At 44.5% G+C, this 24280-nt stretch overlaps 1 protein-coding gene and 1 long non-coding RNA gene across 2 annotated transcripts; one reads left to right on the top strand and one right to left on the bottom strand.

The window, feature by feature from the left end:
- Positions 1-6451: 6451 nt before the first annotated feature.
- Positions 6452-15160, bottom strand: LOC110534505 (CD209 antigen-like protein C). Its single transcript, XM_090210110.1, has 6 exons — positions 14762-15160; positions 13647-13742; positions 11002-11166; positions 10739-10884; positions 10479-10582; positions 6452-7642 (listed from the first exon to the last, which is right to left on the bottom strand). Exons 1-6 carry the CDS (start codon positions 14862-14864, stop codon positions 7483-7485), a joined length of 774 nt encoding a protein of 257 aa, XP_090066236.1. The 5' UTR covers positions 14865-15160; the 3' UTR covers positions 6452-7482.
- On the top strand, positions 10769-14640 carry LOC149974985 (uncharacterized). Its single transcript, XR_016488770.1, has 2 exons — positions 10769-10877; positions 11676-14640. It is a non-coding gene; the product is annotated as an uncharacterized LOC149974985 (long non-coding RNA).
- Positions 15161-24280: the final 9120 nt, after the last annotated feature.

The following is a 24280-nucleotide window of genomic DNA, read 5'->3' as shown; positions in this document are numbered from 1 at the left end:
CCACGCTGCATTTTGGTCTGACTCTCTTTCAACCGAAGAAAACCGTAACATTGGCATTCAGGCCAAAAAGTTAAATAGTGGTTTTATCAGACCAGATTATCTTGTTTCTCATGGTCTGAGTCCTTCAGTCGCCTTTTGGTAAGCTGTCAAGTGCCTTTTACTGAGGAGTGGCTTCTGTCTGGCCGCTCTACCACAAAGGACTTATTGGTGGAGTGCTGCAGAGATGATTGTCCTTCTGGAAGCTTCTCTCCGATCTCCACAGAGGAACTATGTTCCAGAGTCACCATTGCGTCCTTGGTCACCTCTGTGAGCAAGGCCCTTCTCCCCCGATTGCTCAGTTTGGCCAGGCGGCCAGCTCTAAGAAGAGTCTTGGTGGTTCAAACTTATTCCATTTAAGAGTGATGGAGGCCACTGTGTTCTTGGGGATCTTCAATGCTGCAGCACTGTTTTGGTAACCTGTACCTCGACACAATGCTGTCTCAGAGCTCTAATTATTCCTTCCACCTCATGGCTTCGTTTTTGCTCTGACATGCACTGTCAACTGTTGAACCTTATGTAGCCAGGTGTGTGCCTTCCCAAATCATGTCCAATCAATTGCATTCCCAAAAGACTCCAATGAAGTTGTAGAAACATCTCAGCAATGAACAATGGAAACAGGATGCACCAGAGCTCAATTTTGAGTCCCATAGCAAAGGGTCTGAATACTTTTGTAAATAAGGTGTCTGTGTTCTAATTTTTAATACATTTACAAACATTTCTAAAAACTTGTTTTTGCTTTGTCATTATGGGGGTATTGTGTGTAGATTGATGAGGTAAACATTAATGTAATCAATTATAGAATAAGGCTGTAACGTTACAAAATGTGGAAAAGGGGTCTGAATACTTTCCGAATGCACTGTACTGCATTACATTTGACCAGAGCCCATAGGACAGATATGCATTTCATGATCACACAATCGTTCTGTACTCACAAAGCAAGGATGACAATTCAGACTTACAGACGTTATATGGCTTGTGGGACCAGTAGTTTGTCAAGAAAGAATGTCGACATCCTCCACAGAGAATTGAGATACAACTGTAACTGGTGCACTTGGTCTTGTTTAAGTCACTGAACATGGCGACAATGTACACACCACAACCAGGACTGTGTCCCAAATAGCACCTTATCCTCTTTAAAGGGCACTGCTTTTGACCAGGGTACGTAGGGCATTGGTCCATTGTACTGCACTATAGAAGGAATAGGGTGTCATTTGGGATGCTTCCCATGCAGGAACATCTTTGTTTTTAAGTACCGCTCTAACGAAGAGAGAAACCAGTTCGAGACCTGTTACAACACCACTGAACTGGAGCAAGACAGAGACCAGCCAGATACCAGTAGTGGTATCATTGAACTGTGTACTGTTGCGTCCCTCGTTAAAGGAAGTGGGTTCTTTCTAGATATTGCAAAGAGAATCTCGACAGTATAAAGCATTTACATCATGAAGACTGTTCATTTCAAACATGACAGCAGATACAAAAATCGGACACAATGGGTAGATTAACAAGATGTTTATCATTCATTTGCTGTTTTGGACTTGTTAATGTGTGAAAGATAAATACACCTGAAAAATATTTTAGAATTTCCAGCGCTGCCTTTTCAGCAGAATGTTGGGGGGGGGGGGTTCTGTTAGCGGAACCTGTGTCCTAGACAGGTTATTAAGGGTGTGTACTGGAGGCGAAGTCAGGTGTATGAGAGTAGATGTAGTGAGCAGGCGCACTTTTTATTCCGACCCACAAAAGTACATAAATGTGCCCAAACACAGAACATAGACAATAAGTATGACGCGTAACAATACCCACATAATATAAATACAATTTCACACAAAGACATGGAGGGGAACAGAGGACTAAATACATGCAGTGTGATTAGGGAATGGAAACCAGGTGTGTATTGAACAAGACGAAACAAATGGAAATATGAAAAATGGAGCGCCGATGGCTAGAAAGCCGGTGACGTCGATCGCCAAATGCCGCCCGAACAAGGAGAGGAGCCGACTTCGGCGGAAGTCGTGACACAGATCACTTGGAGCATTGGCTACACGGCTGGAAATGGTTCAACTCAAAGTAATTAGTATCGAAGATTTGCTCTAATACTGTTGGAATCGTCTGTCTTTCTGCTGGAAAGTTCATCTGATCGTCTCTTTGCTTCCATGAAGTCTCTTGTGGTTAGAATGGATACGTCAGAGTACAATTCAGAAATGTTGTTATAGAATAGGTGTTTCGGCGGTTGTCGGTCCTCGCATCTCAGGTCGACAATTTCTAGTTGCAGACTAGTAATTAGTATCAAAGATTTGCTCTTATACTGTTGGTATCGATAGTATCGGAGTTTAAGACCCATTACAACCTTAGCTTATACTGAGGTTTTTGTGGTCTCTACTCAAACCTTTGTCCTCTCGGTGACCGAGATACGCGTGGTCTGAAGTGGGTTTCTTCAGGTGGAGGATTTATTCGTAACAGCAGAAAAGGGCTGTCCCATGAGACAAATCATGTCTGGCTCATGGGACTTAGTTAAACTTTGAAGGGAATACAATTCTCTCGCATTAACAGTTCAATATCACCTTACATAATTTCACAATTAATTTAATCTTCATCATTCATTTTATAAAGAAATTAGACGGAAACGTCATAACGGAGGCTCCTGTATAAACAAAGTTATGGTAATGTGGCTGCATTGTCTTTAATAAGGTCACAACATGAAACAAAACGGACCGGGTCGTAGCGGGCTACTCCACCGACCGTTTACACATTCTCCAAAGTATGGATATTGTTCAGTTCTCAAGTTCTGTGATGTAGAAGTTCCTTTATTCTATGCATGGCCATAAGGAGAGAGTCTCCTCTAGGAATTTACGACCTGAGTTAAAACCTGTTTGGGCTAGGGGGCAGCATTTTCACTTTTGGAGAGTAAACTGCCTGCTACTCAGTCCAACATGCTAATATATACATGTTATTAGTAGTATTGGATAGAAAACACTCTGAAGTTTCTAAAACTGTATGAATGATATCTGTGAGTATAACAGAACTCACATGGCAGGCGAAAACCTGAGAAAAATCCAACCAGGAAGTGGGAAATCTGAGGTTTGTAGTTTTTCTACTCTTTTCCTATCGAATACAGTGTCTATGGGGTCATCTTGCACTGCCTAAGGCTTCCACTAGATGTCAACAGTCTTTAGAACTTTGTTTGAGGCTTCTACTATGAAGGGGGGCTGAATGAGAGGGGATTGAGCCAGGTTTCTGGCAGAGTGCCTTGAGCTCGTGACGCGCGCTCATGTGAAAGATAGCGCACGTACCATTGCTTTTCTACAGACAAAGGAATTCTCCAGTTGGAACATCATTCAAGATTTATGATAAAAACATCCTAAAGATTGATTCTATACTTCGTTTGACATGTTTCTACGACCTGTCATTTTTTATTTTACCTTTAAATATAACTTTAATATAACCTTTTGGACTTTTCGTCCAACGTTCGGCTGGACCTGCACGAGCGTTTGGAGATGTTTACCAAACGCTCTAACAAAAGGAGGTATTTGGACATAAATGATGAACTTAATCGAACAACTCAAACATTTATCATGGAACTGGGATTCCTGGGAGTGCATTCATATGAAGATCATCAAAGGTGTGTGAATATTTATAATGCTATTTCTGACTTCTGTTGACCATACAAAATGGCGGATATTTGTTTGGCTGTTTTGGTCCCCTGAGCGCTGTACTCAGATTATTGCATGGTATGCTTTTTCCGTAAAGTTTTTTTTAAATCTGACACAGCGGTTGCATTAAGGAGAAGTGTATCTATATTTCCATGCATAATAGTTTAATCTTTTATCAATGTTTATTATGAGTATTTCTGTAAATTGATGTGACTCTCTGCAAAATCACTGCATGTTTTGGAACTACTGAACATAACACGCCAATGTAAAATTTGATTTTTGCATATAAATATGCACTTTATCGAACAAAACATACATATATTGTGTAACATGAAGTCCAATGAGTGTCATCTGATGAAGATCATAACAGGTTAGTGATTCATTTTTTATCTATTTCAGATTTTTGTGACCTCTCTTTGGCTGGAAAAATGGCTGTGTTTTACTGTTACTTGGTGGTGACCTAACATAATCGTTTGCTGTGCTTTCGCTGTAAAGCCTTTTTGAAATCGGACACTGTGGTTGGATTAAGGAGAATTATGTCTTTAAAAGGGTGCCCAATACTTGTATGTTTGTGAAATTTGAATTATGAGATTTCTGTTGTTTGAATTTGGCACATTGCAATTTGCGAGGGGTACCCCGTTCCCCGACTGGATAACTGAACGTGGGTGTAGGAGGGAGGGAGAGAAAGGGAGAGAGAGGTGGATGGTACTCGCTATACCCAAAGAGGGCCACATCATGACATAAGGCAGGTTCTCAACATACGTCACTGGCCACAACGTCGCCTATGGGCACAAACCCACCATCGCTTGACCAGATTGTACGGTCCTGAGACACTCCTTTGGTTATCTTTGGTCTCTTTGTTGCCTCTCTGATTAATGCTCTCCTTACCTGGTCCATGAGTTTTGGTGGGTGGCCCTTTCTTGGCAGGTTTGTTGTGGTGTCATATTCTTTCCATTTTTTAATAATGGATTTAATGGTGCTCCGTGGGATGTTCAAAGTTTCAGGTACAATTTTTTTGTTGATCTGTACTTGGTCTTTGGTCCTTGGTCCTTGGAGAGGTCCTTGGTCTTCATGGTGCATCTTGCTTTGTGTTGCCCTTTGCTTAGTGGTGTTGCAGACTCTGGGGCCTTTCAGAACAGATGTGTATATAAACTGAGATCATGTGACAGATCATGTGGCACAAAGATTGCACACAGGTAGACTGCAGTACTTAATGCATGCACCACTTTTCTGTTTTTTATTTCTTTGAAACAAGTAATTTTTTTCATTTCACTTCACCAATTTGGACTATTTTGTGTATGTCCATTACATGAAATCCAAATAAAAACCATTTAAATCACAGGTTGTAATGCAACAAAACAGGAAAAACACCAAAGGGGATGAATACTTTTGCAAGGCACTGTATAACATGAATTAACTAATATGTGACATGAGGGAGAGGTCAGAGAGAGAGGGAGGGAGGAGACAGGGAGGGAGGAGACAGGGAGGGAGGAGAGAGGGGAGGGAGGAGACAGGGAGGGAGGGATGGAGGGAGGGAGGGAGGGAGGGAGGGAGGGAGGGAGGGAGGGAGGGAGGGAGGGAGGGAGGGAGGGAGCAAGGGAGAGAAGAATGACCTGATATGTGACAAGAATTCATGCTAAAATTAAAGCTCTGCCCCACCTGACCTGAATGACGGGTTGCCGCTGCCTGTCCTTGAATCCTTCTGAAAACACATTGGAGGAGAACTTCTGAGGGGAGGGACCTTGGATATTCTCTCCCAATGCGTGTTGAGAATGAGGCGAGCGGTGGTTTCCAATATTCAACATTTTCTCCAGAAGTGTGCGCTTGTTCACTTCCCTTTATGGATTTGATAGGAAATCACCAGTATATGGGATTTCCCTCTAGCCCACATGCCTACACCGACCCAAGGCTTTTAGATTTATGGGAAATAGTGGATGAGCGTACACTTCAGCAGAAAGAAGAGATTATTGGAACGCAACCCAGAATCTGAATATCTGAAAACCAATATGGTGGACGCTGTGTGTGTGTTGTCGCTTGGTACTGAAAGAGAGGTCGGCGTTTTGGCCAACTTGAACGATGCACTGTGCAACCACATGATGCGCTGGATTTGTGAGAAATTACAGAAATATCTACATATAGGTCAAATCCACAACTTGTTTAAATGTGTTAATTATATTATCATCTACAACTGTTTGTTGTACATTAACATTTTCCCTAAAATTTGGTAATTAACTGTGAGTACATGCATTTACATGCTAAATGGTATTATCATTTTGTTGTAATTCATTTTTGCCTGTAGATTATTAGCAGCCTTTTGGATCAGTCACAAAACTGTATCGGTTTCAGCTTTGTCCAATTCCCTCTAAACAGTCTATTCATGTTAGGGATAGGCCTCCCGCATGCGGGACAACTTCCGGTTAAACTGGAGGGCGTGTAATTCAAATAAATTCTAAGAGTTAATATAGATTTTAAACATTTAGGTACATATAAGTATCTTATGTTAGCTGAAAGCTTAATTAATGTGGTCAGTGTGAAAACGATGATTGATATCAGACCAGAAATATTGTTAGTAAGACTAGCTAAGCATTGGCACCAAGTGTAGAGTTTGCACATGTTTTTTCAGATTAGGGGATAAGAGTCCGAAAGCAAAGCTAAAACATTTACATATTACCTTAATGTTTTCTTCTTTCTGTTAACCTAAGTTTAAATGTTAATGTGTTATAGTCTCTATGGCCACTGCACAGAACACAACACAGAACACAGCATCCTCACAATGTTGATTTTATAGAAGCAATGCCATGTCATAGTTTAGAAACAAACTGTATCATTACCTTTCTAACTGTCTCCTAATAGTAATATCTACTGTATGATAACCTTTCTAACTGACTCCTAATGATAATATCTACTGTATGATTACCTTTCTGACTGTCTCCTAATGGTAATATCTACTGTATGATTCTAACTTCAGTGACTAGTAGTTGAGTAGTTGCTCTGATGTGGATCTCCACCAGATTCCTCTCTGATCTCTGTCTGTTGTCCACTACGGTTGATATCATTTTTTAAGTATCCAATCACCTTCAATCAGGAAGTTATACATTACAGGATATTCTAAACACAGTGATATAACATGATAGCTGTCTGCATCTTTATCAGAAAAGGGGAACCTCAAAGGTGTGTTTGTGTGTGTGTTTGCCTGCGTGCAGCATGTATCCTCTCAGTACTCTTCTGCCTTCTGTCTGTGTCCAACTGCAAGTCACATTGTTTTAACAATCCAATCACATTCAATCAGGAAGCTGGTAAACCTGATAGGTTCCTTTCCTACTTAATCTGAGCCTTAGTTCATCTTCTTACTGAAGTGATTCATGCTAATAATTGATTATGAAAAAAAGAAGAAGCCTATGGCAAATCACATAACATGTTTCTACTTAAAGCAATGAATACAATCATTTTACAGATGACAGTATGTCTACACACTGTTTAACTAGAGAGAGATGCATTAGCACTGTAGCAATGCTATATAATGAGCTACTGTATAACTCTTCAAAAATCCAGTTATGTTGAGAGGTAAATGGTATGTCATAATATTTATATACAGGCTCAGAATACCCAATATTACCATCAGCACAGTCCTAGTTATATCTTGGTGCACCACCATTATCAGGTTGTTTTGGCCCTCAGTGCAGTACCAGCAGTGTGTTGGTGTGTCTTAGAGAGAGAGAGAATTAAGTTGTGTGCACTGTAGGGTGCTGTATGTGTGCGCGTCCTCCCACCAGCCTCCTCTGTTGTCATGGTGATGTTAAACCACTTTCTCACAGATCCAGTAACGATTGAGTAAACATGACTGGTCATTCCATGCCTTTACAGGAAGCCAGGTTTCTGTGTTCAGTTCAACACAGTCCTCCTCCCCATATTTTGGGTTGTCACGACCATTATCAGGTTGCTGTGAGTACCAGTAACTACAGGGTAAACAAGACAGAGAAAATAAAATGATAAAAATGGTATTTTGTCACATGCGCGAAATACAACAGGTTTACACTTTACCATGAAATGCTTAGTTACGGGTCCTTCCCCAAAAAATGCAGAGTTAAGCAGTAAAAAATATATTAATTAAACATTTACTATATAAAAAAAATGAAAATATTACCACAAAATAAAAAGTGACTTGGCAATCAGGATAGGTAATACACAGAGTAGCACAGTGAGTGGGAATAATGTGAAAGAGTGTAAAATACTGTGAAAGTGTGTGTGGACGTGTTAAATGCTATTTCTATGTAGTTTAGGGTTAAGGTTAGAGTTAGTGTTAGGATTAGAATTACATTAAGGGTTAGGAGCTATGGTTAGTTATAGGGTTATGGTTAGGTTTAGGGTTAGTTTTAAGGTTATTGTTAGGTTTAGTTTTAGTTTTAGAGTTATGGTTAGGTTTAGGGTTAGTTTTAAGGTTATGGTTAGGGTTAGGTTTAGAGTTAGTTTTAGGGTTATGGTAAGGAGCTAGAGTTAGATTTAGGAGCTAGGCTTAGTTTTAGGGTCATGGTTAGGGTTAGGGTAAGGAGCTAGGGTTAGGTTTAGGAGCTAGACTTAGTTTTAGGGTTATGGTTGGGCTAGGTTTAGAGTAAGAGTACGGGTTAGGGTTAGGGGTTAGGGAAAATAAGATTTTGAATGGGACTGAATTGTCGCGTCAATATACGTGTGTTGTGTGTACATGTATATGTGTGTTTGAGAATCAGTGTAAGTATGTGTGAGTGTGTGGGTAGAGTCTAGTGAGTGTGTGGATAGAGTCTAGTGAGTGTGTGGGTAGAGTCTAGTGAGTGTGTGGGTAGAGTCTAGTGAGTGTGTGGGTAGAGTCTAGTGAGTGTGTGGATAGAGTCTAGTGAGTGTGTGGGTAGAGTCTAGTGAGTGTGTGGGTAGAGTCTAGTGAGTGTGTGGGTAGAGTCTAGTGAGTGTGTGGGTAGAGTCTAGTGAGTGTGTGGGTAGAGTCTAGTGAGTGTGTGGGTAGAGTCTAGTGAGTGTGTGGTAGAGTCTAGTGAGTGTGGGTAGAGTCTAGTGAGTGTGTGGATAGAGTCTAGTGAGTGTGTGGGTAGAGTCTAGTGAGTGTGTGGGTAGAGTCTAGTGAGTGTGTGGGTAGAGTCTAGTGAGTGTGTGGGTAGAGTCTAGTGAGTGTGTGGGTAGAGTCTAGTGAGTGTGTGGGTAGAGTCTAGTGAGTGTGTGGGTAGAGTCTAGTGAGTGTGTGGTAGAGTCTAGTGAGTGTGGGTAGAGTCTAGTGAGTGTGTGGATAGAGTCTAGTGAGTGTGTGGGTAGAGTCTAGTGAGTGTGTGGGTAGAGTCTAGTGAGTGTGTGGATAGAGTCTAGTGAGTGTGTGGGTAGAGTCTAGTGAGTGTGTGGTAGAGTCTAGTGAGTGTGTGGTAGAGTCTAGTGAGTGTGTGGGTAGAGTCTAGTGAGTGTGTGGGCAGAGTCTAGTGAGTGTGTGGGTAGAGTCTAGTGAGTGTGTGGGTAGAGTCTAGTGAGTGTGTGGTAGAGTCTAGTGAGTGTGTGGTAGAGTCTAGTGAGTGTGTGGTAGAGTCTAGTGAGTGTGTGGGTAGAGTCTAGGGAGTGTGTGGATAGAGTCTAGTGAGTGTGTAGTAGAGTCTAGTGAGTGTGTGGTAGAGTCTAGTGAGTGTGTGGTAGAGTCTAGTGAGTGTGTGGTAGAGTCTAGTGAGTGTGTGGGTAGAGTCTAGGGAGTGTGTGGATAGAGTCTAGTGAGTGTGTGGATAGAGTCTAGTGAGTGTGTGGTAGAGTCTAGTGAGTGTGTGGTAGAGTCTAGTGAGTGTGTGGTAGAGTCTAGTGAGTGTGTGGTAGAGTCTAGTGAGTGTGTGGGTAGAGTCTAGGGAGTGTGTGGATAGAGTCTAGTGAGTGTGTGGGTAGAGTCTAGTGAGTGTGTGGTAGAGTCTAGTGAGTGTGTGGTAGAGTCTAGTGAGTGTGTGGTAGAGTCTAGTGAGTGTGTGGTAGAGTCTAGTGAGTGTGTGGGTAGAGTCTAGGGAGTGTGTGGATAGAGTCTAGTGAGTGTGTAGTAGAGTCTAGTGAGTGTGTGGATAGAGTCTAGTGAGTGTGTGGATAGAGTCTAGTGAGTGTGTGGATAGAGTCTAGTGAGTGTGTGGTAGAGTCTAGTGAGTGTGTGGTAGAGTCTAGTGAGTGTGTGGTAGAGTCTAGTGAGTGTGTGGTAGAGTCTAGTGAGTGTGTGGGTAGAGTCTAGGAAGTGTGTGGATAGAGTCTAGTGAGTGTGTAGTAGAGTCTAGTGAGTGTGTGGATAGAGTCTAGTGAGTGTGTGGATAGAGTCTAGTGAGTGTGTGGTAGAGTCTAGTGAGTGTGTGGATAGAGTCTAGTGAGTGTGTGGTAGAGTCTAGTGAGTGTGCATAGAGTCAGTGTAAAAAAAATATTTAAAAAAGGGGTCAATGTAAATACAGAAATGTTTTTTCAGCTTTCAATGGAGCACATACTTTTTTGAACTAAGATCCAACATTTTATTTGTATTTTTAAATGAAATTTTAAGATATATCTTTAGTGCCTTTGGAATGACATCTATGAACATGATTTGAAGCAACATGTAATCTGCTAAAGGTCTCTATCACACCTGGATGGTCAAATCTCACCTTGTAGTCATTGGATTATGAACAACACGGATAATCAGTCCTACTCATTACACTGAGGTCAGTGTTATTATAGAGCATTAGTCTCTTATCTTGGGGTGGTCAGTGATATTAGAGCAGTAGTCTGTCACCTTGGGATGATCAGTGTTATTATAGAGCAGTAGTCTCTTACCTTGGGGTGGTCAGTGGGGTGCCATCCACCCATTTCCAGGTCCCCTCAGTAACAGAGTCAGTCAGACCAATCCAGGCTCTCTTATTGAAGCTTAAGAGAAACTCCTGTTGTTGAGAAAGATACTGAAATTGTCAACTACTATAGGCTACATGTGTTAAATACTGAAAGATACATTACTGACCAAGGCATGTTTGATTCACTCACTCACTCACTCACTCACTCGCACTCTCACTCACTCGCACACTCACTCACTCACTCACCTGTTCCAAATCACTGTTTATGATCACCAGGTCTGCTCCTCTCTTCAGACAATCCTGTCTGCTCTCCTTCCAGGTTTTAGTCTCAGTAGACAGGAAGTACCAACTGGATCCCAACTTAATCTGCCAGCCTTCAGGACAGGTTTGTTCTACAACACAAAAACATATATTTCCATCTTGTTATTCTGCACCTATTATTGTAGAATACGAACACTGCATATTAGATACTGTATGTGATGTTATGATCATTTATCAGGTAAACTCACTCAGATTTGAGAACTTTGTCATGACATCATCTCTTTCCTTCTGTAGCTGGTCTCTCTCTTTAGTCAGGATGTTGTAACTGGTCTGTAGCTGGTCTCTCTCTTTAGTCAGGGTGTTGTAACTGGTCTGTAGCAGGTCTTTCTCTACAGTCACATTGCCTCTGTTATCTGGAAAGCATTGATACATTTCCAGTATGTCACAAAAGTGAGTACACCCCTCACATTTTTGTAAATATTTTAGTATATATTTTCATGTGACAACACTGAAGAAATGACACTTTGCTACAATGTAAAGTAGTGAGTGTACAGCTTGTACAACAGTGTAAATTTGCTGTCCCCTCAAAATAACTCAACAAACAGCCATTAATGTCTAAACCACCTGCAACAAAAGTGAGTACACCCCTAAGTGAAAATAGTCCGGCTGCTATTCTTGAGCAAGCTCTGCACTGGTGATGCCCTGATCCCGCAGCTGAATCAAATTTAGGAGACGGTCCCAGCGCTTGCTGGACTTAATTGGGTGTCCTGAAGCCTTCTTCACAACAGTTGAACCTCTCTTCTTGAAGTTATTGGTGATCCGATAAATGGTTGATTTAGGTGCAATCTTACTGGCAGCAATATCCTTGCCTGTGAAGCCCTTTTTGTGCAAATCAATGACGACGGCACATGTTTCCTTGCAGGTAACCATAGTTGGCAGAGGAAGAACAATGATTCCAAGCACCACCCTCCTTTTGAAGCTTCCAGTCTGTTATTTGAACTCAATCAGCATGACAGAGTGACATGCTGACATGATGTCAGCTGGTCCGTTTGTGGCAGGGATGAAATGCAGCGGAAATGTTTTTGGGGGATTCAGTTCATTTGCATGGCAAAGAGGGACTTTACAATTCATCATACCCCATAATGACAAAGCAAAAACAGTTTTTAGAAGATTTTGAAACTTTATTAAAAATAAAAAACAGAAATATTCCATTTACATAAGTATTCAGACCGTTTACTGGTTACTTTGTTGAAGCACCTTTGGCAGCGTTGAGACTTATTGGGTATGATGCTACAAGCTTGGCACACCTGTATTTGGGGAGTTCTCCCATTTTTCTCTGTAGATCCTCTCAAACTCTGTCAGGTTGGATGGGGAGCATCACTGCACAGCTATTTTCAAGTCTCTCCAGAGGTGTTCGATCGGGTTCAAGTCTGGGCTTTGGCTGGGCCACTGAAGGACATTCTGAGACTTGTCCCGAAGCCATTCCTGCGTTGTCTGTCATGTGACTTTTACTGAGGAGTTGCTTTTGTCTCGCCACTCCACCATAAAGGCCTGATTGGTGAGTGCTGCCGAGATGGTTGTCCTTCTGGAAGGTTCTCCCATCTCCACAGAGGAAATCTGGAGCTCTGTCAGAGTGACCATCGGGTTCTTGGTCACCTCCCTGACCAAGGCCCTTCTCCCCGGATTGCTCAGTTTGGCCAGGCGTCCAGGTCTAGGAAAAGTCTTGGTGTTTCCAAACTCCTTCCATTTAGGAATGATGGAGGCCACTGTGTTCTTGGGGACCTTCAATGCTGCAGAAATGTCTTTGTACCCTTCCGCAGATCTGTGCCTCTACACAATCCTGTCTCAGAGCTCTATGGACAATCCCTTTGACCTCGTGGCTTGGTTTTTGCCCTGACATGCACTGTCTACTGTGGGTGTCACGACTCCTGCCGAAGTTGGCTCCCCTGCCTGTTCGGGCGGTGCTCGGCGGTCGTCGTCACTGATCCCTTTTTCCTTTTTCTGTTTGTTTTGTCTTAATAGTTGCACCTGTGTCTAATTGTGTTTTCCTGATGTGCTTCCTTATTTAAGCCTTATTTAAGCCTAGTCTACCCGCCATTGTTTTGTGCGGGATTATTTTTGTGTTATGTGTGATGTTGGGTGTGTTAGTGCTCCGGACCGTATACCCTGTGTTTTGGGTTGATCAGTGTTTTTCGCGCCCTGTGTTTAGGCCATTGCATTTTGGTGCCAAATTAAAGTGCACTTCTTCCCTTGAAACTCTCTGCTCTCTGCGCCTGATTCTTACCTCACACACTCCGTCCCGCGTGACAGTGGGACCTTATATTGACAGGTGTATGCCTTTCCAAATCATGTCCAATCAATTGAATTTACCACAAGTGGACTCCAATCAAGTTGTAGAAACATCTCAATGATGATCAATGGAAACAGGTTCCACCAGAGCTCAATTTCGAGTCTCATAGCAAAGATCTGAATACTGATGTAAACAAGGTATATATGTTTTTTTATATATATATATATATATATATATATATATATATACAGTATACAGATTTGGAAAAAAAATATTAGCCTGTGTTCCCTTTGTCATTATGCGGTATAGTGTGTAGATTGATTCAATATTTTCTTCTCCTCATCAATTTTAGAAAAAGGCTGTAAAGTAACAACATGTGGAAAAAGTGTAGGTGTCTGAATACTTCCAGAATGCACTGTAGACATGGTTTGTGTCCTCAAGTAGAGCTGATGCAGTTCTTTTGTTTTTGTTGTCACATTATTGGCAGTGCTTGACTTTGACTGAAATAGGTTTCAGTACGCAGTCCCAAATGGCACCCTATTCCCTACATAGTGCACTGTCAAAAGTAGAGTGCTAATAGGGAGTCATTTGGGCCTCACTCACAGAAAGCCAGTCTCAGGGAGATGTTGAGAATGACTTGTAGAACACACAGCACTCCTAAACACCCAGCAGCCAGCCTGTAGAGTCTTAGTCTGCTATCTGCAGAGAAACAGACACAGACACACCATCCTACATTATGATTACAAACAGAACAAACATCAAACCCCCCCCCCAGCGAACGTTTGCTCAGGAGTGCTGTCATCTCAATTCTGATAAACAGGAAGCAACTTGATGAAGAAAATACCAAAATTACACAATATAGCTAAAGAATGACTTAAAGAGGATATCTGCGATTGCTGCTTACAGTTTTGGGACTTTGAAATTTATAATATTTACCTATTCATTCTTTATGAATGTAACTTTTAAATGCCTCATGAGCTTAGTTTAACTATGTAACCCCATCAGGACCCAAAATATAAGCTTGTTCTACCATGGAATTGATAACAAACACTGTGTAATCTCAGATGGATAAAACTATAATTTTGATCTCATGGATGGTCCGTCCTTGCATACATAATGTAGCTATGAATTACATACAGTACCAGACATACATACTGTAGCTATGACTTACATACAGTACCAGACATACATACTGTAGTTATGTCTATGAATTACATACAGTACAAGTCATACATAGCTCTGTCTATGAATTTGAGAGTGGTTACATTTCTGCAGCGTAATTGTTATTGAGAGTGGTTACGTTTCTTGAGGAAAAAATGGGCAGGTCACCAGGTGCACAGAGACTGTTTCAGGTTACTAGACCCTCAGCTGTTTACCAAAAACAGTGGTGGGGTATCCGCTGTGTTGTTGTTTACATTTTTTATTTTCAATTGATCTTTTTAAATAGTTGTACATAGTTCCAATAACTGAAGTGAAAAATAATATTGAATTGATGCATTTTAGTGTATGAGACCCCAGCAGGTTGTAAACCTCAGGCTCTGTACCAGCTGTACCACACAGAAGACAGAACAATAAAACATGTACAAGTGTTTTTCTATGATATGCTATTAGTTTGTGTCCACGTGCCAGAATACGTGTGTGGTTTCGGTTTGTGCGTTCATACCTGTCTGCATCTGTGTGTGTGTGTGTGTGTGAGAGAGAAAGATAATTCTTTGTACCTGAGAGATGGGTCTCAGTCTTCACGCTCCTCGTTGCTCTGTTCCGGTTTTCTTCATTAACTTCTTTTAATACAATCACCTGTTTGTTGATGTAGTCGGCCATCTTAACTAACCGTACCGAATATCAATGATGACCCCAATCAATTTATTAATCAACTAATTCAGACTGTCTGACCTTTTATTGTGGTATATATGATTTTAACTTTTACTTATAGTATTATCTTACTAATGATTACCTTTCTAACTGACTCCTAATGGTAATATCTACTGTATGATTCTAACTTCAGTGACTAGTAGTTGAGTAGTTGCTCTGATATGCGTCTCTGTTGGTGTCTCTGTTGTCTGTCTGTGGTGCACTGCAGTTGAAAGAATCTTTTAAGTATCCAATCACTTTTAAGCAAGATGTCATATTTCGCAATAACTGTATGTGACATTGTTCGTAAGGATGTGAAATTATGGCTCGCACTCCGTGACTCACATTCAATTAGGAAGCTGGTAGAACTCAGAGGACATTGTTCCTTTATTTATTAATCTGTGCCTTTGTTCTTATTATAAAAGTTATTTATAATAATTGATAATGAAAAAAATGTCATTGGAAGTCATATGACATGTTGCTAATAAAAAGAGGTAGAGGGAGAGAGATGTGTGCACAGTCTACAAGAAATGATACATAATGAACTGTACATTTTAACATTGACAACAGCTATTGAGTGATATATTCCTAATTTGTTTTGTGTGTGTGTGTGTGTGTGCGCATGCCTTTCTCTCCAACTTCTCGTTCGTACAGCCATTCTACCAACATATATGATCATTCTTCAGATACAGTAAAGAGTTCCTTCAACAGCAGTACCTACAAAGAGCCTTTTTCACAGATCCAGTACTGTGGATATGAACACTGATAGTCCCACCCTTCCACGTAGCCTGGTGACCAATAAAGTACCACCACACAGTTCTACACTGCACCACCATTAGGCTCTCCACTCCTCCAATACCTGCAGTAGAAACAACAGAGTTATATTGGCCACTCTCTCAGTATGAATAACACAGTTAGCCTGACCACTCTCTCAGAACCTAGAGTATGAACAACACAGAGTTAGACTGGCCACTCTCTCAGAACCTAGAGTATGAACAAACTGACAGACTGACCCTGTCACTAAACCGGTCCCTTTCTTTAGTCAGGGTAATGTAACGCTCCTCTAACTGGTCTCTCTCGTTTTGCAGCTGGTCACTCTTTCTCTAACTGTTCTCTCTCAGCTCAGTAACTGGTTTCGGTTCATCCGGGACTGGTATCTGTCTGTACACAGGTCAATGATACCTCTACTGGTATCTGTTTGGTCTCTGTCTTGCTCCAGACCAGTGGTGTTGTAACAGGCCTCTAAATGTTTTCTTTCTTCATTAGAACGGGCTAAAGAAAGAGAAGTTCCTGTTATGTGTTCCAAATGACACTATATTCCTTATATGGTGAGCTGATTTTGACCAAAGCCTTAAGTGCCCGTGTTAAAAGTAGTGTACTTTAAAGAGGATAGGATTGTTACGGTGCGTGAATGAGGACCCAAAAGCGAATTAACTTAAACAGAGCTTCTTTAATTACCAAACATAGGTAGGCTCAGATGGACCGGCAGATTCCGACAGGACAGGACAAGGTTACAGCAAACATGACGACAGTCTGGTTCAGGCATGAAACACAACAAACAAGAATCCGACAAGGACAGGAGCAGAAACAGAGAGAGATATAGGGACCTAATCAGAGGGAAAAAGGGAACAGGTGGGAAAAGGGGTGACGAGGTGGTTAGGAGGAGACAAGGCACAGCTGGGGGAAAGAGGGGGAGAAAAGGTAACCTAACAACGACCAGCAGAGGGAGACAGGGTGAAGGGAAAGGACAGAGACAAGACACAACATGACAGTACATGACAGTACCCCCCCACTCACCGAGCGCCTCCTGGCGCACTCGAGGAGGAAACCTGGCGGCAACGGAGGAAATCCTCGATCAGCGCACGGTCCAGCACGTCCCGAGAGGGAACCCAACTCCTCTCCTCAGGACCGTACCCCTCCCAATCTACGAGGTACTGGTGACCACGGCCCCGAGGACGCATGTCCAAAATTCTACGGACCCTGTAGATGGGTGCGCCCTCGACAAGGATGGGGGGGGGGGGGGGAAGACGAGCGGGGGCGCGAAGGACGGGCTTGATGCAGGAGACATGGAAGACCGGGTGGACGCGACGAAGGTATCGCGGAAGAAGAAGTCGAACTGCGACAGGATTAATGACCCGAGAAATACGGAACGGACCAATGAACCGCGGGGTCAACTTGCGAGAAGCCGTCTTAAGGGGAAGGTTCTGAGTGGAGAGCCAAACTCTCTGACCGCGACAATATCTAGGACTCTTAGTTCTACGCTTATTAGCAGCCCTCACAGTCTGCGTCCTATAACGGCAAAGTGCAGACCTGACCCTCTTCCAGGTGCGCTCGCAACGTTGGACAAAAGCCTGAGCGGAGGGGACGCTGGACTCGGCGAACTGAGATGAGAACAGCGGAGGCTGGTACCCGAGGCTACTCTGAAAAGGAGATAGCCCGGTCGCAGACGAAGGAAGCGAGTTGTGGGCGTATTCTGCCCAGGGGAGCTGTTCTGACCAAGACGCAGGGTTGCGAAAAGAAAGACTGCGTAAGATGCGACCAATAGTCTGATTGGCCCGTTCTGCTTGACCGTTAGACTGGGGGTGAAAGCCGGAAGAGAGACTGACGGAAGCCCCAATCAAACGGCAAAACTCCCTCCAAAATTGAGACGTGAATTGCGGACCTCTGTCCGAAACGACGTCTGACGGAAGGCCATGAATTCTGAAAACATTCTCGATGATGATTTGTGCCGTCTCTTTAGCAGAAGGAAGCTTAGCAAGGGGAATGAAATGAGCCGCCTTAGAGAACCTATCGACAACCGTAAGAATAACAGTCTTCCCCGCTGACGAAGGCAGTCCGGTGACAAAATCTAAGGCGATGTGAGACCACGGTCGAGAGGGAATAGGAAGCGGCCTGAGACGGCCGGCAGGAGGAGAGTTACCGGACTTAGTCTGCGCGCAGACCGAACAAGCAGCCACGAAACGACGCGTGTCATGCTCCCGGGTGGGCCACCAAAAACGCTGGCGAATGGAAGCAAGCGTACCCCGAACGCCAGGGTGGCCGGCTAACTTGGCAGAGTGAGCCCACTGAAGAACGGCCAGACGAGTAGGAACGGGAACGAAAAGAAGGTTCCTAGGACAAGCGCGCGGCGACGGAGTGTGAGTGAGCGCTTGCTTTACCTGCCTCTCAATTCCCCAGACAGTCAACCCGACAACACGCCCCTCAGGGAGAATCCCCTCGGGGTCAGTGGAGGCTACTGAAGAACTGAAGAGACGAGACAAAGCATCAGGCTTGGTGTTCTTAGAGCCCGGACGATAAGAAATCACGAACTCGAAACGAGCGAAAAACAGCGCCCAACGCGCCTGACGCGCATTAAGTCGTTTGGCAGAACGGATGTACTCAAGGTTCCTATGGTCAGTCCAAACGACAAAAGGAACGGTCGCCCCCTCCAACCACTGTCGCCATTCGCCTAGGGCTAACCGGATGGCGAGCAGTTCGCGGTTACCCACATCATAGTTACGTTCCGACGGCGACAGGCGATGAGAAAAATACGCGCATGGGTGGACCTTGTCGTCAGAGAGGGAGCGCTGAGAAAGAATGGCTCCCACGCCCACCTCTGACGCGTCAACCTCGACAACGAACTGTCTAGAGACGTCAGGTGTAACAAGGATAGGAGCGGATGTAAAACGATTCTTGAGGAGATCAAAAGCTCCCTGGGCGGAAACGGACCACTTAAAGCACGTCTTGACAGAAGTAAGGGCTGTGAGAGGAGCTGCCACCTGACCGAAATTACGGATGAAACGACGATAGAAGTTCGCGAAGCCGAGAAAGCGCTGCAGCTCGACGCGTGACTTAGGGACGGGCCAATCAATGACAGCTTGGACCTTAGCGGGATCCATCTTAATGCCTTCAGCGGAAATAACAGAACCGAGAAATGTGACGGAGGAGGCATGAAAAGTGCACTTCTCAGCCTTCACAAAAAGACAATTCTCTAAAAGGCGCTGGAGGACACGTCGAACGTGCTGAACATGAATCTGGAGTGACGGTAAAAAAAATCAGGATATCGTCAAGGTAAACGAAAACAAAGATGTTCAGCATGTCTCTCAGGACATCATTGACTAATGCCTGAAAGACAGCTGGAGCGTTAGCGAGGCCGAAAGGAAGAACCCGGTATTCAAAGTGCCCTAACGGAGTGTTAAACGCCGTCTTCCACTCGTCCCCCTCCCTGATGCGCACGAGATGGTAAGCGTTACGAAGGTCCAACTTAGTGAAAAACCTGGCTCCCTGCAGGATCTCGAAGGCTGAAGACATAAGAGGAAGCGGATAACGATTCTTCACTGTTATGTCATTCAGCCCTCGATAATCTATGCAGGGGCGCAGAGACCCGTCCTTCTTCTTGACAAAAAAAAACCCCGCTCCGGCGGGAGAGGAGGAGGGGACTATGGAACCGGCGTCAAGAGCTACAGACAAATAATCTTCGAGAGCCTTACGTTCGGGAGCCGACAGAGAGTATAGTCTACCCCGGGGGGGGGGTGGTTCCCGGAAGGAGATCAATACTACAATCATACGACCGGTGTGGAGGAAGAGAGGTGGCCCTGGACCGACTGAACACCGTGCGCAGATCGTGATATTCCTCCGGCACCCCTGTCAAATCACCAGGCTCCTCCTGTGAAGAAGAGACAGAGGAAACAGGAGGGATAGCAGACATTAAACATTTCACATGACAAGAGACGTTCCAGGAGAGGATAGAATTACTAGACCAATTAATGGAAGGATTATGACAAACTAGCCAGGGATGGCCCAAAACAACAGGTGTAAAAGGTGAACGAAAAATTAAAAAAGAAATGGTTTCACTATGATTACCAGAAACAGTGAGGGTTAAAGGTAGCGTCTCACGCTGAATCCTGGGGAGAGGACTACCATCCAGGGCGAACAAGGCCGTGGGCTCCTTTAACTGTCTGAGAGGAATGTCATGTTCCCGAGCCCAGGTCTCGTCCATAAAACAGCCCTCCGCCCCAGAGTCTATTAAGGCACTGCAGGAAGCTGACGAACCGGTCCAGCGTAGATGGACCGACAAGGTAGTGCAGGATCTTGAAGGAGAGACAGGAGTAGTAGCGCTCACCAGTAGCCCTCCGCTTACTGATGAGCTCTGGCCTTTTACTGGACATGAAGTGACAAAATGACCAGCGGAACCGCAATAGAGACAGAGGCGGTTGGTGATTCTCCGTTCCCTCTCCTTAGTCGAGATGCGGATACCTCCCAGCTGCATGGGCTCAGCACCCGAGCCGGCAGAGGAAGATGGTAGTGATGCGGAGAGGGGGGCAACGGAGAACGCGAGCTCCTTTCCACGAGCTCGGTGACGAAGATCAACCCGTCGCTCAATGCGAATAGCGAGTTCAATCAAGGAATCCACGCTGGAAGGAACCTCCCGGGAGAGAATCTCATCCTTTACCTCTGCGCGGAGACCCTCCAGAAAACGAGCGAGCAAAGCCGGCTCGTTCCAGCCACTGGAGGCAGCAAGAGTGCGAAACTCAATAGAGTAGTCTGTTATGGATCGATTACCTTGACATAGGGAAGACAGGGCCCTGGAAGCCTCCTCCCCAAAAACAGATCGATCAAAAACCCGTATCATCTCCTCCTTAAAGTCCTGATACTGGTTAGTACACTCAGCCCTTGCCTCCCAGATTGCCGTGCCCCACTCACGAGCCCGTCCAATAAGGAGAGATATGACGTAGGCGACACGATCAGTGCTCCTGGAGAAAGTGTAGGGCTGGAGAGAAAACACAATATCACACTGGGTGAGGAACGAGCGGCATTCAGTGGGCTCCCCAGAGTAACACGGCGGGTTATTGATTCTGGGCTCCGGAGATTCGAAAGCCCTGGAAGTGGCCGGTGGATCGAGGCGGAGATGGTGAACCTGTTCTGTGAGGTTGGAGATTTGGGCGGCCAGGGTCTCAACGGCATGTCGAGCAGCAGACAATTCCTGCTCGTGTCTGCCTAGCATCGCTCCCTGGATCCCGACGGCTGAGTGGAGAGGATCCGAAGTCGCTGGGTCCATTCTTGGTCGGATTCTTCTGTTACGGTGCGTGAATGAGGACCCAAAAGCGAATTAACTTAAACAGAGCTTCTTTAATTACCAAACATAGGTAGGCTCAGATGGACCGGCAGATTCCGACAGGACAGGACAAGGTTACAGCAAACATGACGACAGTCTGGTTCAGGCATGAAACACAACAAACAAGAATCCGACAAGGACAGGAGCAGAAACAGAGAGAGATATAGGGACCTAATCAGAGGGAAAAAGGGAACAGGTGGGAAAAGGGGTGACGAGGTGGTTAGGAGGAGACAAGGCACAGCTGGGGGAAAGAGGGGGAGAAAAGGTAACCTAACAACGACCAGCAGAGGGAGACAGGGTGAAGGGAAAGGACAGAGACAAGACACAACATGACAGTACATGACAAGGATGATATTTGGGACACTGTGGTTGTGTTATTTTCATAATTTCTTTGTGTGTCAGCAATTTTGAAACACTGCTGGTCCCACAAATTATGTAACGTCTGTAAGTCCGAATTGTGATCCTTGCTTTGTGTGAACAGAACTATAGTGTGATAATAAAATACATATCTATCCTATCGGCCAGGGTTAAAGTAATCCACTATACATGGAATAGGGTCCCAAATGACACCCTAGATTTCCAAATGGCACGCTATCCCCTATATTAGTGTACTACGTTTGACCAGTGCACTAATGGAGTGTCATTTGGGACACAGGCTCACACACAGAAAGCCAGTCTCAGGGAGATGTTGAGAGTTACTTGTAGAACACACAGCACTCCTAAACACACAGCAGCTAGCCTGTAGAGACTTAGTCTTCCATCTGCAGAGGAACAGGCACACACACACACACACACACACACACACACACACACACACACACACACACACACACACACACACACACACACACACACACAGTTACAGAAACACACACACCATCATCCTACATCACTAATGATTATGATTATTCTGAAAGCAAAACATTTCCATTGCGCCATTGGTTTTCTTTCGATTGAGGGTAGGCAGCAACAGTTTGCTCAAGCTTGTGGTCACCTCACATCAGATAAACAGGAAGCTACTGTATGAAGAAATTACCAAAATGACACAATATAGCCAAAGTATGAATTAAAGGGTCTATCTGTGATTGCTATATCACATTTTATTTTCTACTTTTAAATGAATAATATTTCCCCATTGATTCTTGTATGTGGCTTATTCTGTAAATGCCTCATGAGATACGTTTAACTTTCTAACCCCATCAGGACCCAAAATATAAGCTTGTTCTACCATGGAACTGTTAACAAACACTGTGAAGCCTCAGATTGTTGAAACTATCATTTTGAACTCGTGGAGGATCAGTCCTTGCATGCATAGTTCTGTCTCTGCATTTAAGAGTGGCTCCATTTTTCCAGCCCCGGCAGGGTGTACACTGTGCTGTTTAAAAATGTTATTTTCAATTAATCACATGTAAATAGTTCAAATTAGTTTCAATACCTGAAGTAAAACAATTTAATTGATACATTTTAGTGCATGTGACACTAGAAGGTTTTGAACACCATGCTCCACACCAACCCATACCAAACATATCTATATAGAGTACAGGGAACATAATCACTAGGTTGTAGTGCTGTTCCATTTCACTCTGGCCATTGTTGTGGGCCTGCCCTCCCCTCAACAGCCTCAAAAAGGCTATTTCATGTGGGGAGGGGTGGAGCGGCAGACACACGCATCTCGGCCATGCTCCCTCTAATCCACAATATGTTGATTGAGTGGAGGAAGCATGGTCGCTGTGTTGAGATGTGTGGGTTTGCTGTTACATTCTACTCCATTTATACATATATATATATATATATACAGTATATCACAAAAGTAGGTACACCCCTCACATTTTTGTAAATATTTGAGTGTATCTTTTAATGTGACAACACTGAATATGTCATGTACTGTCATGTTGTGTCTTTCTGTCCTTTCCTTTCACCCTGTCTCCCTCTGCTGGTCGTATTAGGTTACCTTTTCTCCCCCGCTTTCCCCCAGCTGTTCCTTGTCTCCTCTTGACTACCTCGTCACCCCTTCTCCCACCTGTTCCCCTTTTCCCTCTGATTAGTCCCCTATATCTCTCTCTGTTTTTGTTCCTGTCCTTGTCGGATTCTTGTTTGTTGTGTTTCATGCCTGAGCCAGACTATCGTCATGTTTGCTGTAACCTTGTCCTGTCCTGTCGGAATCTGCCGGTCTATCTGAGCCTACCACAGTTTGGTTATTAAAGAAGCTCTGTTTAAGTTAGTTCGCTTTTGGGTCCTCATTCACTCACCGTAACAGAAGAATCCGACCAAGAATGGACCCAGCGACTTCGGATCCTCTCCACTCAGCCGTCGAGATCCAGGGAGCGATGCTAGGCAGACACGAGCAGGAATTGTCTGCTGCTCGACATGCCGTTGAGACCCTGGCCACCCAAGTCTCCAACCTCACAGAACAGGTTCACCATCTCCGCCTCGATCCACCGGCCACTTCCAGGGCTTTCGAATCTCCGGAGCCCAGAATCAATAACCCGCCGTGTTACTCTGGGGAGCCCACTGAATGCCGCTCGTTCCTCACCCAGTGTGATATTGTGTTTTCTCTCCAGCCCAACACTTACTCCAGGAGCACTGCTCGTGTCGCCTACGTCATATCTCTCCTTATTGGACGGGCTCGTGAGTGGGGCACGGCAATCTGGGAGGCAAGGGCTGAGTGTACTAACCAGTATCAGGACTTTAAGGAGGAGATGATACGGGTTTTTGATCGATCTGTTTTTGGGGAGGAGGCTTCCAGGGCCCTGTCTTCCCTATGTCAAGGTAATCGATCCATAACAGACTACTCTATTGAGTTTCGCACTCTTGCTGCCTCCAGTGGCTGGAACGAGCCGGCTTTGCTCGCTCGTTTTCTGGAGGGTCTCCGCGCAGAGGTAAAGGATGAGATTCTCTCCCGGGAGGTCCCTTCCAGCGTGGATTCCCTGATTGAACTCGCTATTCGCATTGAGCGACGGGTTGATCTTCGTCACCGAGCTCGTGGAAAGGAGCTCGCGTTCTCCGTTGCCCCCCTCTCCGCATCACTACCATCTTCCTCTGCCGGCTCGGGAGCTGAGCCTATGCAGCTGGGAGGTATCCGCATCTCGACTAAGGAGAGGGAACGGAGAATCACCAACCGCCTCTGTCTCTATTGCGGTTCTGCTGGTCATTTTGTCACTTCATGTCCAGTAAAAGCCAGAGCTCATCAGTAAGCGGAGGGCTACTGGTGAGCGCTACTACTCCTGTCTCTCCTTCAAGATCCTGCACTACCTTGTCGGTCCATCTACGCTGGACCGGTTCGTCAGCTTCC

Source organism: Oncorhynchus mykiss, chromosome 19 (genome assembly GCF_057628025.1).
Source record: "Oncorhynchus mykiss isolate SJ-2025 chromosome 19, ASM5762802v1, whole genome shotgun sequence".
Taxonomy (NCBI): domain Eukaryota; kingdom Metazoa; phylum Chordata; class Actinopteri; order Salmoniformes; family Salmonidae; genus Oncorhynchus; species Oncorhynchus mykiss.
The sequence above is the reverse complement of the archived record's forward strand: the minus strand, read 5'-3'. Positions and strand labels throughout refer to the sequence as shown.